The sequence below is a fragment of the Oxyura jamaicensis genome, chromosome 6 (assembly GCF_011077185.1).
Source record: "Oxyura jamaicensis isolate SHBP4307 breed ruddy duck chromosome 6, BPBGC_Ojam_1.0, whole genome shotgun sequence".
NCBI lineage: Eukaryota > Metazoa > Chordata > Aves > Anseriformes > Anatidae > Oxyura > Oxyura jamaicensis.
The window spans coordinates 14,859,992-14,875,942 of record NC_048898.1 but is presented as its reverse complement, the minus strand read 5'-3'; the positions used below and the strand labels follow the sequence as shown (position 1 = coordinate 14,875,942).

The window sequence follows — 15,951 nt, the reverse complement described above, 5'->3', positions numbered from 1 at the left end:
GCGCAGCCGCGGGGGGCGGCCGCCTCGGCGCGGCCCGGCCGCGGGAGCAGGGAGCAGGGGCCGGGCAGCCGGCAGCAGGGGGAGCCGCTGCGGCGCCCCGAGGAGGCTCCTCCCCCGCCGCCACGGTCCCGCGGAGGTGAGCGGCGGCACCGGGGGGGGGGGGGCTCGGCCCGGCCTGCGGGCTCCGGGCGCTGCCCCGGGAGCGGGGGGGGGAGCCCAGCCCCGGAGCTGGGGGGCACGGCGGCGGGTCGGGCAGGCTGGGGAGCGGGGACCGAGCCCCTGGAGCCGGGCTGCGGGAGGGATGCCCGAACCGGTGCGCTCCGTCCCCTGATCCCTGTCCCTTCGGCTGCCATCCGCCGTCCCGGGGCAGCGGTGCGCTCGGCGCGGCCCTCCCCAGGTGCGCTGCCCGCAGCGCCTGCTGCCCGCCTGCGCTGGGGGTGCCCCGGAGCCACCGCGCCTTGAGTCCGCGGAACTTCTGCGGGAGGGCAGAGCTGGGCAGCCCTGCGGGGGTGGCGTCCCGGTGCTGCTGGCCCTGGTGGTGCCCGCTGCTGTCCTGTCAAATGCCTCGTAGCATCTTGAACGGGCGGTGGGCTGTCACAGCGTGCAGGCGCCTCGTCAGGTTCAGGTTCCGTGCACTACTCTCGCTCCCCCGAGGTCTTCTGCTGTGGCTGTGAACTTACTGTAACATCTTCTTGTCTGGCTGTGTTTAAAGCGTGGGCAAGTTTCAGTTCCCTCCCTTGTTACAATTAAAAAGTACAGGTCCTATAAGGAATAATACGGTAGCGGGCTTCGTGATGTGGACAGATCTCCGTGTGTCATGTGCTGGTAGTCCTTGTCAGTATCTCCTTACCCCCTGTCTCTTTGTAGGTGACAGCTTTTTGTGATGCTGAAACGAGTATCATGCCTCTTTTTGCATCATTAATTGAGATTGGGGTGGTAGAATAGAGCTGATTAGCCGCATAATTTGTAGTAATGGCTCGGAGGAAAGATAAATGGCAAAGAGCTCACTGAATGCAATGGCAGTCTCCTCTTCTTCCTTCTCTGCTGCAATCCTTACCTGACCCTGATGCTGCAGCAGAGAGCTGGCCTGCTGCTGCTTCTCCTAGATCTGTGCGGAGCAGGTAGGAGGAAGCAGAAAGAAATTGTGCTTCACAGGTCACCAGCAGGTTGCACGAGTTGCTGTTCTTTTTTGTTTATTTTTCCTCCCCTCTCCTTTTCATTTATTTTTCTGGTATCAGCCTTAACCTCAATTTGAAAACGTTTACTTGCATTTGCATTGAAGACAAGTGAAGTTTTTTTTTTTTGTTTTTTTTTTTTTTTTTTTTTAACGAATTTGTCTGAAAAAGACAGATGATGTTTTATAAAATGCTTTTTGGATACTTGTGTAGTAACTTGTTTAGTTCTGTTTTGCAGTGGGTAACAGGTTGATGTTGTTGTTAGTATTTTTTTATCCTTTCCAACTAGACAGCTTGTTTTTAAAACATGGATCACTCTGAAATAGTTCCAGATACTAGTTCAGCCTAAAAAAGACCTCATTACAGGATTATAGGATTACTGATGACACCTAAGAATGACAGATTCAGTCAGAGCGTTATTTAATTAGAACCAGCTGTACAATAGCTGTATGTTTTTATATTTGCATTCAGTCTAAATCCCAAGCTGCAACTTTGCAACTTCTTTGCATCTATCTGATCACTTATGACTTAAGTTAAAGGACGAACCCTGACTAGAGATGGCTTCTCTTGCTTTAAAAGTAATGTATTGTGCACACCCCCCTCCCCCCCCATACCAATGCTTATGTTCTGCAGCTTTTCGGTAGCAGACTTGTTAACAGACTTGATGGGTATTATAGCATGATTGGAAGTTTCTGCAGTGTTACCACTTTCAAAATAAGATACTGTGTAGGGTAGGAGCTGAAGCATGACATGTAACATAGAGCTTCATACTTCTTGCTGTAAGACTTGAAAGTGGTCCTGTGTATGTAAGAGTCTGGAGAACCTCATCTGTCACTGGATGGGTGCTGTTGAGAGCTTGATTAAATGTTATTTAATTATCAGATGAAGAAAATTAATAAATAGAAATGAGTGCCTGTTGTTAACTTTTAGTCACTCTTAAAAATTGGTATTTCCTCAAAAATCTATGGGTATGCATCACGTGTTTTTTGTTTGTTTGTTTTTTCTTTAAGTATTAAATGAGGTGTGACCTTCTTTGGCAGTTCTGGCGAAATAAATCCTGAACTTGGAAACCTGAACTTCATTTTGAAGCTCCTCATGCGTTTTTACATTCAATTTGTAAAGCTTGTTTGTGAAGCAGCTCGTTCTGTATTTATGCGTAGCGAGTGAATGGGTATGTATAGATCTATATGTTGTTAATCTTGGATCAATAGCTGCCCGAGCAGGACCTGATTTATGAAAGGCCTCTTTAACGTAGAGCTCCCGGGTCACTGAGCTGGATTATGTTGCTGGCAAAGATGTTTGCTGGCAAGGATGTTTACTATGAGGAGGTTACTCTGAAATTTATGTATGGTAGACCGTGTCAGACGGGTTGTGGAGGTCGGGGTGCTGCACTTTGGGTACGTCTGCGATCAAAGCATCAGAACAACTGAAACTCCTGGTTGGGGTAAAACAATTTCAAAATGGGATTGGGTTAGCTTTACAGCCCTTCCTAAAGCAGAACAAGCATAGATTCTGCTGGAAGGAGTGAATCGAAAATGTCTTGACTTTTCTCTTGGAACATCCCGCCCCGTGTTGGCAACTCGATGCTCCTGCTGATACACTTGACTAGTGTTGATTTAGTAGGCGCTAGCATGCAGGAGGTTGTATTACACATGGGGAATTTTAAGTAAATAAGGAGAAATGTAGTTCTGAATGTCTATTGCTGTGAAATTCCTGTACCGAGCAGCAGGCTTTACGTGAAGCTACAGGCTTATGCTCACCTTTTGCCACAGGCACTGGCCAATAAAAATTCCTGTAACCCACAAGTTGCTGCATTTATACCAAAATGTTCATCGGTGTCCAGGTGCTTGGAACAGACCTGCACTGTGTGTTCTGGAATTCAATGGAAGTGATGTGTTTGCCTGTATGAAATTCAATATAACAGTGCTGCAGGAGGTTGAAAAATGAGGAAAGTGTGTCTGACTCAGCAAACGCAGCTTTCAGTGTTGAATTGAGTACTGACCATCTTCATGGGGGCTCCTGGTAGAACAGTTGAATTAAGGAACTTTGGATCTTACAACTAGCTTTCTAGGAAACTGGCGCGTTATTCATATGCAGCTAGAAGGACCTTCCAAAGCCTAGGGCAAAGCATAAAGCTATTTGTGCCTGTCTCCACTGTCTGTAGGCTTCTGCTTTGTTTATTATGTTATTGTATTTTCAGTGTTTGAGTTGTGAGAGTTCGAAGGATTCATAATACCTTGGAAACTCTTATTCCCCCTACTTGTTTGCAGTTTGTGGCTACAGTGTTGCTTTGGAATCACGCAAAAATGGTGAATCTGAACAATGCTGTCCAGGGAGGATTAAATCAAAATGCCTGTTCAGAGATGAAGTTACTGTTTTATTTCTGATACTTGAAAAATGCAGGACTGTTATAAAATGTAACTTGCATGAGTACAGACTGGATGCAAGAAACATCATCCAGTCTGTGTGGTAGGGTTCAGTATGAGAGCCAATTAAAAGGTCAGGCCCTGTGTTTTCGTCAGGAGTGTGTCTTTGTTCTGGCAGTCAGCTGAATTTGTATATTTGAGTCTGAAAATGCTTTTGCTTCAGTTGAACCTTAAGAATGTGAAATTAATTAAATGAATTGATTAATATTTTTACTATTTGGGTATTGAAGAGTTTCACATTCTCCAATTACCAGCTGTTCTTTTGTTAGGAATTAGGTTGTGTAGGTGTAATAATATGTGAAACATGATCTTGTACCTTATATTTAAAGAGATTTTTGAGGGGGGTGCAGAGGAGAGCAGGTATAGGAAACCAAAAGCCTTTTTTTGTAATTGTTCTCTTCACAGTTACAGAGGATTCTTTTTAACAAGCTGAAAAACAAAAGATTACTGTATCAATTCAGTTTTTTTCCTATTCATAATTTACTCAAGTTTTAAACATTATTGAAATGCAAGGTGACTTGAATAAATGAATATAAATGAGGGCCAAGACTTACGTAATCACAGATATTTCTGCTCGTTGTAGGCTGATTGCCTTGGCTTGAGAAATGTAGTTTCAGATTACTTCATTTTTGGATTTTGCTGAGAAACTGGTGAATCTTCTGTTTTATGAGACACAGCACACTTACTGAGAATGAAGATTTCTCTCTTTTTGTATTTATTTTTACTTTGATTTAAAGTAATCGTACAGCTCTGTTCGTGTCTTCAAAAAGTTGCCACTAATATTTCACAGCAAAAAAAAAAAAGCTGTTAAATATGTTTAGTCATTAGATGACCACTGTTTTCATTTTTTTTTAATTTTACAAAAAATGAATGTCTTGCAGAAGAAATAACATCCTGACCAAGATGTTCTTTCAGAGTTCTTAAAGAAGTTTTAGTAGCTACTGAATTTTCTATTAGAGGAATATATTCAATAATAAGTAAAGAAAATTGTTCTTGGAGCTGAATCACTGTAACATGTTTTGTCAATGTGACCTCCTTATGTGTTCTCTGCTGACAGTGTATTTAAGTGAAACTGTGTCCTGTGACTTTGTTTAACTTATGTTCCTGAGAGCCTCTATCAAAAATAGGTGCCTGTTCGGCACACCTTGGAATGAGATGTGCCTTTGTAATTACTTTCTGCATTATAGGATAGCTAGGTATTAATGAAAGATGTAATACCAGGAACACCGTTCTGATTCTGGAGTATTGATTCTTCTTCGTTGTGTAATCAAAACAGGGCATAGTGCATACAGCACACAGTAAGAAATGGCTGTGGTTCGTAACTTGGCTCCCATCAGTTAAGGGGTTTTCGCTGTACAGGTATAATCCACACATGTAGACGTTCTTACTCCAGTAGTACTCAGTGGCAGAATGATTTGTAGGTAGTTTATGTTTTTGAGAATATTTTTGGATGTTTGGCTGAATGGAAGCTGCCTGACAAGTTAGTAGTAGGTTAAGCATTGGGGTGATGGAATTTAGGAGAGTTAAATCCCTTGAATGCCATGAGAAATGTAAGCATTTTCTGATGACCTCTGATGTGGGGAGGGAATTATCCAATGTTTCAGATAACTTCTCAGAGATTTTTGCATACTGCATTATCTACGCTATGAATTAATGTCAGATTTTGTTCTGTTGGTTACTCTGTTGGCATTAACTGTATCTCCCCTGCCTTCTCCTTTTTCTTTTTAAAGGTTGAAACAAACGTTTTGTAGGATGTACGAGTATCACCATGAATGAATCCTTTCTGCCTTTCCATATTGGTAAAGTAATTGGAAGTTTCAGCCAGCAGATGCTTCCCTGTTTTCTCTGACTCTTCAGGATGGGTTTTCCTGAGATGTATCCAAGCAGTGTGTGGAATCCCTTGATTTGTCTTTGAGGTGTGAACAACCTCTGAAAAATTTGCTAAAAGGATAAGGAGGAACCTCTATGGGTAACCCTTGGCTGGAAACAATTACTGGTCAACCATGGTAAAACTTGCCAACCCTCTTTACACCGAGTGGATTCTTGAAGCTATACAAAAAGTTAAAAAGCAAAAGCAACGGCCATCTGAAGAAAGAATATGTCATGCTGTTTGTGCTTCCCATGGATTAGATAAGAAGACTGTTTCGGAACAGCTGGAACTTAGTGTTCAAGATGGTTCTATTCTTAAAGTTACCAACAAAGGCCTTGCATCCTACAAGGACCCAGATAATCCTGGACGGTTTTCATCTGTTAAGCCTGGCACTATTCCTAAGTCTGTTAAGGGATCTAGAGGAGCTTGTAACGAGCTTCGTAACGTGGATTGGAATAAACTGTTGAGAAGAGCAATCGAAGGGCTTCAAGAACCAAATGGCTCCTCCCTGAAAAACATAGAGAAGTATCTGAGAAGTCAAAATGACCTAGCAAACGTTTTCAACAATCCTGCCTTTCAGCAGAGATTGCGTCTGGGGGCCAAACGTGCTGTGAACAATGGGAGATTACTGAAGGATGGACCTCAGTATAGAGTGAATTATGGTGGTTTGGAAAGCAAAGGACCTCCAAAATATCCCAGTGCTTTCCCAGCTTCTCTTCCACCTGTCAGCCTTCTACCCCATGAAAAAGACCAGGTAAGGCTGAAAAAATGAAAGAAAATGTAGCAATGCAAAAGTAATGATTTATCTTGTTCTTTATTTAGCCTTTTAAATGCATGTAAGCGAGGGTGCGTGCCAAAGATCTGTGCAGGATCAGGTCTGATTAAGGCACGTTTACTTAGCTCCCTGTGTCATGCCATTCTGTTTGTTTTTTTGTTTTGGTAGTTTGTTTTTTTGGCTTTTCCGTAGGTAAACAGCAGCAGGGAGGAGTGCAGCTGTCAGCTCTTTTCCAGGTGTGAGGTTGTTCTGTCTTGTCTGTTGGACTGATGTTGCTGATAGCAGCTGTCGGATTTGGTTGTGGCATTCTTACCTTCACTCTGTGTGTGGACGTGATTTTTCTTGTGGTTCTAACATTAGCTGAAGTACTACCAGTAGAACTCTTGATATTTAAAATACATTTTCTTTTTTTTAAAGATATCTGTATGTAAATACTTCACTTAGCTTTAAAACTGCAATTAATAGGAATAGGAACTGGGGCCAGTGTAAATATTCTAGGAATATAAGTGCTGTCAGACTGACAGATAGGGGTAAACTTGAGAATCCTCTGCCTATCTTCAATTTCCTTGGACTTGTTAGATTTTTTTTCTTTTTTTTTGGATTATTTGGACCTTCTTTTCAGGTTAGTTATTCACAGTGTTGAAGCCATGAGGGAGAGCGTTTGGGGGATGTCAGTTGGTGTTTTGTTTACAAAAGGCTAGCATCCAAGATGTGTCTGTAGGTATTATTTGATCGTTCCTCATTTAGTGTGGTGAAATGCATTTTCAGTTTTCAGTGTACTTGGAAGGAAGCAACCTGTTGTACTTCAATTGGGTTATATAAAATGGAATATGTGTTTTTTTTTTGTTTTTTTTTTGAACTTCTTAATGGTAAAGTTGGAGGCAGTTCTTTTTTGGCATGGAATATGCCAGACAACTTTGTTATTGTAGAGATGCCATTAGCATCTATTTCTAGATACTAGTGTTTATTTTTAAAGTGTTTTTTACTCATCTTTTTTCTTTCAGCTGATCGTAAGGCACTAAAGGGCATAGAGAAGACAGTGCTTGACTTAAAAAAAATTGAGTCAAATTTCAAAGAGGTGTTCATGGAACTGTCAGAGGTGACACAATGAACGTTGGTATCTGGAGGTTGACTTTTGTGAGCTTCTCTAAATATGGCTGGTTTTATATGTGGATTTCTGTCTATTCTTATAAAGTTGGAGTTTGCGGGTGTTTGAAGGGTACATGGGGAGTCATACTTAATAACCAGAACGGGAATTTAGAAGGGTTGCTTACTGTGCAATTACTGCTGTAGCCATGCACTGTAAGGATTTAATTACTTGTAGTGACAAAGCTTTCTATTGTATAAGTACTTTCGGAGAGTCCTCTGTAATTCTGATACTGCAGTGGCATGAAAAATGTGACATCTGAAGAACAGAGCAACCACAACAGTTCAATGCTGTGATGCTTCATGTGAATTCTAGGGGAAAGAAAATCTTCCCTGTTAGGCTACGCACTGGGACTGGCATCCATTGCTAGAAATGTTAGCTGGGTCATGGCGCTGAAAAAAGCCGTTATTGCCGTATACTAAAATGCTGGTACAGGGATAAATCTGTCTTTCAGAAGTTAGCCAAACAAATCTGTTATCTAGCAACTGCTTTGGCAAGAAAGAAGCTTTTGATTTGGGTGCCTCAAAATTAGCAGTGTGACTTGCGTGTTTAAAAACTGTTCGACATACACTTCTTCCTGACATAAAAATACTTCTGACGTAAGGTTGGCAAAGCAGTAGTTGTGTATCTGTGTAGGGCACATCCTCACGTGCTGTGCTCAGTTGTACTAGTTGTGGCACAGGTTACTGGGCAAATGCCTGTAGACTTCGTTCAAACAGAGGGTGTTTCCTGATCCTCAAGCTATGTGGCTTTAAAAACACTAAAGAAGGGACAGTTCTGCAACTAACTCTATAAGCAGGCTTGTTACTGGGATGTGACTGTGTGTTCATTTGATGTTATTGATAATTTATGAATGAGCAGAGCAATGCTGCAGGAAAACTGCTTGGCCATTTTAATTGGAAGTGTTTAGGTGGCAGTATTGGGGGGATGCCATGGTTATATTTTATTGTCAAAAATCAGTTGGCATCTCTCATAAATGGCTGGGCTTGAAAGAGACGAGTGTGTTTTAAAGCTTCTTTGTTTGACTGTTCATGTAGTTAGCTCCAGTAAAAGCTGAGTGCGCACATTTGTTTTTGGGGTGGGCTTTTTTTTTTTTTTTTTTTTAAAGACTAGAGGTGAAGTTCAAGTATGTTTTCTGTTGACTTACCTTGAAGAGAAGAAAGAACAGGAGGGGCTGTAGAAAACTGCTTAGATAAATGCCTGTTGAAGCTTCTTGATTTTTTTTTTTTAACTTGTGCACAGTTAACATCTCATCAGCATGAGAGGTAAAATATGTGTTGCATTACAAGTCTGCGTCTGTTCAGAGCTCCCCCTTCAGCAACCTGAACTTTCACACTTGCAATACCAAATGCCGACTGAACCTTTCTTCCTGTGTACAAGGTGTTTGTACACAGCAGTGTTTGGGGGGCAGGCAGGGGGTTGTGCTGGTGGCTTTTCACACACATGCAGCCCTTCCTTCCTCCTCCAAGCCGTTAGAGCATGGAGGATCTGGCACTGCTGTAATGCAGTGCGACTGAAGTTAGTTTTGTGGAGCTGGAGCCATGACTGTATGCCGGGGGTGTTGGGTGTTTTGCGTGAGATGAAGTACGTATGTGGAACAGGGAGCAGGAGGTGCTAAATCTTCCTCTTGGTGATGATACTGCGCTGCTGTTCTTGCCTCCCCGCTGAGTGGGTGATCCAGCGCAAGTAGATGTAGCTGTCTCGGTTCAGTGCAAGTTGAAATAGGTGCAGTTAGTTACAGCAGCATTAGCTTGTATCACCATGTTTCGTCCTGTTGCCATTGGCCTGGAATGAAGGATTTGTTTAGAAACTGTATTTCTTTCAAGTGTTATCTTGACTGTTGGGTTTGGGCAAAGGTGTGTCTGCTCACTGTTGCAGGAAGCAGAAGCAGGCAGTACAGCTGTTAGAATTCTCTGTTCCTCCACCCCTTTCCATTCCCTGGTGTCTGTGCGGGTTGCTTTTTCACTTCTGCTTGAAGAGGTGTAAGCACAAGGCTCGTAAGGACAGGCTGCGTTGGGAGGCAGCTAACTCTCATCGGCTGTATGGTCTCTAGGCAGTTCATTCTGGAAAATGTAATGAGTAGCATAAATATCAAAAAAGATGCCACAGTTACCTTGAATATTCTGGTGGTTACATGAAGAGCCTCTTGCTTGATGTGGATGGGTAAGGTGAATCAAAGCTCTTGAGTAGCTGCTTATTTTAAAGCGTGAAGTTGGTGTTAAGAAACAGCCTAGCCTCCAGCCAGAGGTGGGCCCCTCATAACAACAAAGGCAAACTGAAAACAGCGTGGTAGCCTTTAGGTTGAAGGCTTCAAAGGTTTTTCCTTTCCTGTAAATAAACAAAAATGAAACAAACAAAAAACAATGCATGCAGGAAAGCAGAAAAAGAAAACTTGTTGCTTAGTATTTTGATGTTGTGCACTTTGCCATAGTGCAGTGCAGTTGCTAAAACTAACCGTTTTAGCAATTTCACTGCTCTTATGTGCTCTTCCTTATGTTCAGAGTATCTTGCACAGATAGCATCTCTCCCATGCTTCACACCTTCTCTCATGCAGCATCTTCAGGAAAGGGCTGTGTAAGTATGTTAATTGGAACATGCAGTGTAAAAGTTGAGAGCGTAGTAGGAAGGGGTGAGAACAGAGGGGGAAATGAATCTGAATCTGCTTCGTGGTACCTAGCTTTTGGATAAGCCTCTGACACGCTAAAATACACATCTTGAAATGCAGCAGTGAAAGTTCTGGTTCAAGTTCTTAAATGGCTGGTAAATCTTGTCTTCAATGGAGTCAGTTGTAGGACAGCTATTGCTCTTTGCACACCATGTTTCTTGTTCGCCTGGGCGCTTGGAGGAGCACTGGGCGGTTCTGCACTGGGAGGTTCTGCTGCTTGGGAGCTTGGTGAAACCTACTGGGTCTTAAGAGGTGGCCATCTCCTGAGCACAGATGCTGAGTAGATGTAAACCTGAGGCAGCAGATGTTTGTAGTCTGTAGACAGGGCTTTAACTCTTTAATTTTAAACACAATTTAAAATGAAAACAAAGGCTTTAAAAGATGAGGTACTGGCCACTTGTTTAATGTTATCAAAGAACGGTGGGAATGTGTAGTCCATCTCAGAGGCAATATCCCTGCTGTGTTCAGTATAGCTACTACCTAAAGGATCCTTCAAAAGAGGCAGTGCAACTGCAGCTAATCTGATGCATGAAGTATTTTCTTGGTTGTCCCGAACACTCCCTTAAACAGCTGAACAACTGTATTAGTAATTGTTTCCATGTGATTCTTGGCATGAGGTTTTTTTTCTTACCTTCCCCCTCCCCCCCCTTCACTTTCAGTTTGTATTTCTAAGCTGACCTTCATGCAAAACCAAAAACTTATTTATTAATACTCTAAAATCCTATCTAATTTTGTTTTCAGTGGCCTAGGTACATTTAGCTTTTCAAACTGTAACTTGGCATAGGTTGAATTTCAGTTTTCTGGTATGCAGCTTGTGCCAGTGCAGACACTGGGTGTTCCTCCTTCTGTCTTTTAGGCAAAGGTCCAATCTATAGAGGAGCTTTTTTGGCATCCAGGCTCCTCCCTGCTCTTCTCTTCAGTTTCCTGCCTTTATGTGGCTAGGCAAGCAACTGTTGGCCGGGGTTCCTTTGCTTGTTCTACCTTGTTCCCTCTGGCCTCTAGGCTTTCCACTGAGCGGCAACTGAAAAGCAGAAAGGAAGTGCTACACAATGTATCCGACTGATCTACACGTCAAAGAATATTTGTACTGCCTGGCTTTGGATGTAGCTTTATAGGGAGCCTGTGTTCCTCAGGATAATTTTGAGCACCAACATTCAGGTAGGTAAGTTTCTACAAGAGACTGCAGTGCTGCAGCTGAGGAGGATGTTGTCTTCAGAGACAACCTGTGTTTCTACCCTTGCAACATCATGATGACAAAAGACTGTGTTATTTGTTGTTACTTGCTGCAACACTAGTGTCTTTTGACAAGCACTAACTCATGTTTGTGCATCTCACTATTTCAACTTAAAAGGTATCCACCTTAATTTCATGTAAAAGGAAGTGCCTTTGGCTCTTGTCCTTAAAGTTCCAGGATGATTGTTAGGTGCTGTCATCCCTGTAGTTTGAGATGCTAGAAGTACCGAATCCTTGCTTGCAGAAGCCAAGTGAACACTTCAGAATGGGTCCTATTCACACCTCAGATTTTGGAACTCAGCACAAGTTGGAGAATCCTTTACCCCATCTCTTGAGCATTTAAAACTAAAATGGAAAAGTCTTGTCATCACTATGCTGGAGAAGCAGCTCATATCGCTGTAAATAAATAAAGGGGTTTTAAAATGTGTGTGCGTATGTATATATATTAAGATTCAGCAAATTTGGATCAAACCAAGGAATGTGCTTGTAAAATTCTTCTTGAACTGTGTGTGGTGGGATGGAAATTCCAAACAGCTGTTTGCTGAGTTAGGTTGGAATGTATCTTTGTAATGACACTGCGGGGTTGGCTTCCAGCTCTGCACACAGGTTATCTGGTGGCTGTTTCTTACGCAACTGTTGGGGAAGACCTTATTCATCCTTTTTTCCCCAAACTCAATGCTTAGCTGAGGAACATAGTTTTAATTGGTGCACTCGTGGTTCTTGTTTACTGTGAGGAGCAGTTCCAAACCTTATACTGTAAGTCGTTTAATCCTAAGGACTGTTAGAATCTGATTCTTGCAGTAGTTTTTCTTAAATTAGTTAATGTGATGTACTGCAGTGAGAGTCTTGGATTGAAACTGACAGCAATGAGTTAAAGAAAACCTGTGTGGTTCTGCAGTTCTATTTGTGGTCCTTCATCATTCCTCTCTTCTGCCAACTCTCCTGTCTCAGCTGGGAGTGACATAGGATCCTCAAACTAGAGGTTTTACTCTTCATATCCTTTCACAAGGTTCCTTGTAGAATATATAAATGGCAGATTAGTCTGATTTAGACTTGAGGAATATGTTGGAAAATATCCACCTACCTTGGATATTTTCTCAGTGTTGTATTCTCAACTATCTTAAAGTGCCTCACCCCTTTTATGTTCAATAATAGTGCATCCTGACTCTTGGGTCTTTATTCTGTGGCTCTTGGCATGTGATGAGTGTTTGGTGTAGTTTCTTGGTGTTGAAGGAACTTGGTTGTAAATCAGGTAATGAAAAACCTTGGAAATTTGCAGTTGTGGTAGTCTGGCACTTCTTGACAGATTTTATGTATATAAGCTGTCTGTGTGTGTGTGTATATGGAATTCCTTAAGAAAGTTTCCTGGGTATATATCAAGTGGTAATTAACCATTATTCTTCAATTTGATAGTTGGAAATGGCAAGAGTTTTTGTTGTTGTTGTTTTTTTAAAAAATTGAAAACTACTGTTAAAAGAAGAATTACTCAAATGGTGTAAAAGCATTTTTTTTCCTCAAATTTGAGCCCATTTATTGTCCTATTATCATCTTCTTACGAAAGGCAACTCTCTTCTGTTCATCCAGGACTATATTTTGCTTGATTTAAAGATAGATGCACATTTCCTTGGATTGTTTGGTCCTCTTTCGGCCTGGACACTAGGACTTTGTGGCACAAAACAGGGACATGTTACGTCCTTCTGTGTATGGGATCAGCACTCTTAGGGCTCAGATGGTGGCTGTGGAATCCTGAGTACCAAGTGCTTCAAATCAGGCGCCACAAAGCTGACAGATCTCATGCTGTCACTGGTGTCTACCTGATAAGAGGCTAACTGATCTTTTAACTAGAATGATTTCCTCTGGATGCTAATGGGGTACCATGACATTCTGCTGTCATGCAGACTATATTGTCTTGCTAAATGGCTTCCTTGCTTTGGCAATTAGGGAAATGATAAACGTTGGGGATGATAAACATGACTGTAACTTGATTAAACGGTCTAGTGTGCTTAAATAACTTAGCCCGAAAACTTAAAGGCTCAGCAGGAAAATGTTTGACGTGAAAACCTTACTAATAGACTATGAGGTGACAATGGTGCTGCTATTGACATCTGTTAACTCTGCTAAATTGCTAGAAGGAATGTGAGGTTTTGGTGCAATTCTCAAGTATTTGAGTGGCTAGATACAGTGAAAGTAAGTAATTTTCAAATTAATTTTCTGCTTCCAAAATTCATGAGCCTAGACAGCACTTACAGTCCCATATTAGGCTTCTGACTTGTGAAACTTGTTTTTGGGAGTGGCCCTTGTGTTAAGTGACTTAAAATTGCAGGTCTCACTGAGTTAAGCTGATCAACTTTGGAGAAGGGCAGATCGGACAGCGCACTTCACATTTCTGGTTCTGTGAAGTGAAGGGGACTAGAAATGCATTCAACTGATGATGCAGTAGGAAATTCTGAATTTGGACTTGTTCTGTTAATGTTCTGGTACAGATGCCGGTGGTGGCTGTGGCTGATTTCATATAGATAGTCTGGTTATGTGTGTATACAAATAAGGTTAAAACACAACTTCTAGGAGTACAACACTTCACCACATAGGAAAAGAAAATAAGAATTCAAGTAGAGTTGCTGTAGGGTGTGTTTTTACACTTAAATTTAGGCAGTGACAAGCCATCTTTACTTGCAAAATGCAGGTCAGCTCTTCTTTCTGAAATACTGTTACTGTGTTTAATGGGTCTTAAATATGTGCTTTTTTTCCCTCGCTCTTAAACAATCGGTTTAGAACAGCTCAGAGGTCTGGTGTGGGTCAGTGAGGCTTTTCTCCCACGAGGAGATGCTTTGTGGGATGTTGCAGAAGTAGATCAGAGTAAGGTGCACTGATACTTTAAAATAAGTCTGTGTGTGCTCTCTGTCCCTCAAGGTCTGTAAGCTGGCTCTTCCCTGTGAGATGGGATGCAGCCTTCAGTCCTGCCAGGTTCACTTGCTTGATAGGATTAGCAGACTTTTTTTTTTTGTATTATATATAAATAAATTCATGAATTGTCCTAGTGTGGCTTAGCAGCGGCTGAGTGGAGATGTATGGCAGCTCTTTGCAACCATTTTCTTTCTTAGAAATGTGGATACTGCATTGCTGGTTTAGAGCACCAGGTATCACTGCCACTGAGGCCCTTCTGGGTTGAAGTTCCCTTAAGGGCCTCAGTTTGCAACTTCTTGCTAATAAAATCTAGGAACAAATTCTGTGTTTTTTTTTCCCCCACCTTCCTCGTTATTCTTTCTTAAAATCAGACTTGCAGTTGAAACGAGTATTGCCGTAATGTACTGGCCCTGAGTTGTAGAGCAGTTTGACATAACTTGAGTATGTCTGTAATAATGCTGCTTCTCCAGAGTGCTTAGGATGTGTGGATAACGAACAGTAGTTAGCCAAGCAGTTATTACAAATACATAGTTAAAAGTTGATGGAAAAGTCAGTGCTTGATAAGCCTAAAGAAATTCTCAAGACCTAAGTAATCTCTCTTTTAGTAACTTAATTTAGGAGTTATTTCAACAAGTTCTTTGCTTATAAAGGCTACTGTAGCTATCCATTACATCTGTTCCCAATTTGAAAATGTATTTATTTAGCTGTGATTTCCTGCTTCGTTGCTTCTGTTTTGTCCTGTAAAGACGAGTGTACCTGCTGTAGGAGTTGGGTTAGTAATGTGGTAGTGGAAGAGGAGGACAGCATACTGACTGTTAAAAGCAAGAATCTAAATATCAGTCAGTTAATAGATGTCCACTTGGAAGTTTATGTAATACACATTGGGGTTATACATATTTGACCTGGTAATTTCTGCTATGTTTTGAAGTGTCTGGCTCTCTTCCCTTCCATCTTTATCTCATTATGAAAACTGAATTGCACAGAAAGATCATTAATACTATTTTACAAATACTAATGCTGCTTTAATAGTGGAAAATTGCATAGTAAAAATAATTCCTATTTATTTTGACATGCTTGGCAACACATTCTGCTGATTTAGCAAAACAAGCTTTCGTATAGATGCTACACACACTTTGAAAAGTTCTGAAAGCTGTAGATAAGTCAGCCAAGAAGCAAGTAGAGAAAGCCAGTCGTCAGGTTTGATTGTCAAGCTAGATAGCAGCATGTGCTGCGTGCATGTGGAGCGGTCTGTTACTGTGCGGGTGAGTGCATATGTTTCACTGCACGCGCAAGTATTCGCATGCACGCTGGCTTAGAAATCAGGGACTTGTTCTTCCGTGGCCATTGGAAAGAATTCTTCTTGCTGGGTCACTCTGCTTGTCAGCCATACATCTTGAGGAGGAGGAAATTGCTGATGCTTCTGTCTCTTAATGCTTCTCCATGTTCTTAAAGCAAATTTTCAACTGCGATGTTTTCAAAGGTGACAGCTTCCATTGTAGCCCAGTAATTCCTCCTCTTGCTGTCTGTATTTAATGTTACTCTCCTTTGATTAAAAGTCAGATGTTTTACCTTGGGTAAAACCTGGAACACGATAGCTGTTAAGAGAAATCTTGACCTAGGTTAATCTTCCTGCTTCACATCTGTTGAAAAGCTGGGCATCCAATAAACACGAGTTCTGTTCTGGGCTTTGCCCTCCCAGTTCATGTGATGATGGGCAGTTCTTTTACCTTAATGCTTGTGTGCGTTTTATTTAACA

At 41.7% G+C, this 15,951-nt stretch overlaps 1 protein-coding gene across 7 annotated transcripts in view; it reads left to right on the top strand.

Annotated features, from left to right (window-relative positions):
- The window catches only part of KAT6B (lysine acetyltransferase 6B), a 116,987-nt gene that overhangs the window by 6,973 nt on the left and 94,063 nt on the right, over positions 1 to 15,951 (top strand). For 5 of the 7 annotated variants that reach the window (XM_035329725.1, XM_035329723.1, XM_035329722.1 and 2 more), the window contains exon 2: positions 5,332 to 6,225. In XM_035329725.1, the coding sequence (XP_035185616.1) occupies positions 5,605 to 6,225 (621 nt within the window). In that variant the 5' untranslated portion in view covers positions 5,332 to 5,604. Of the gene's footprint in view, positions 1 to 62; positions 137 to 1,463; positions 1,623 to 2,215; positions 2,347 to 5,331; positions 6,226 to 15,951 lie in introns of those variants that run through there. The other 2 variants (XM_035329726.1, XM_035329727.1) reach the window with 2 other exon arrangements.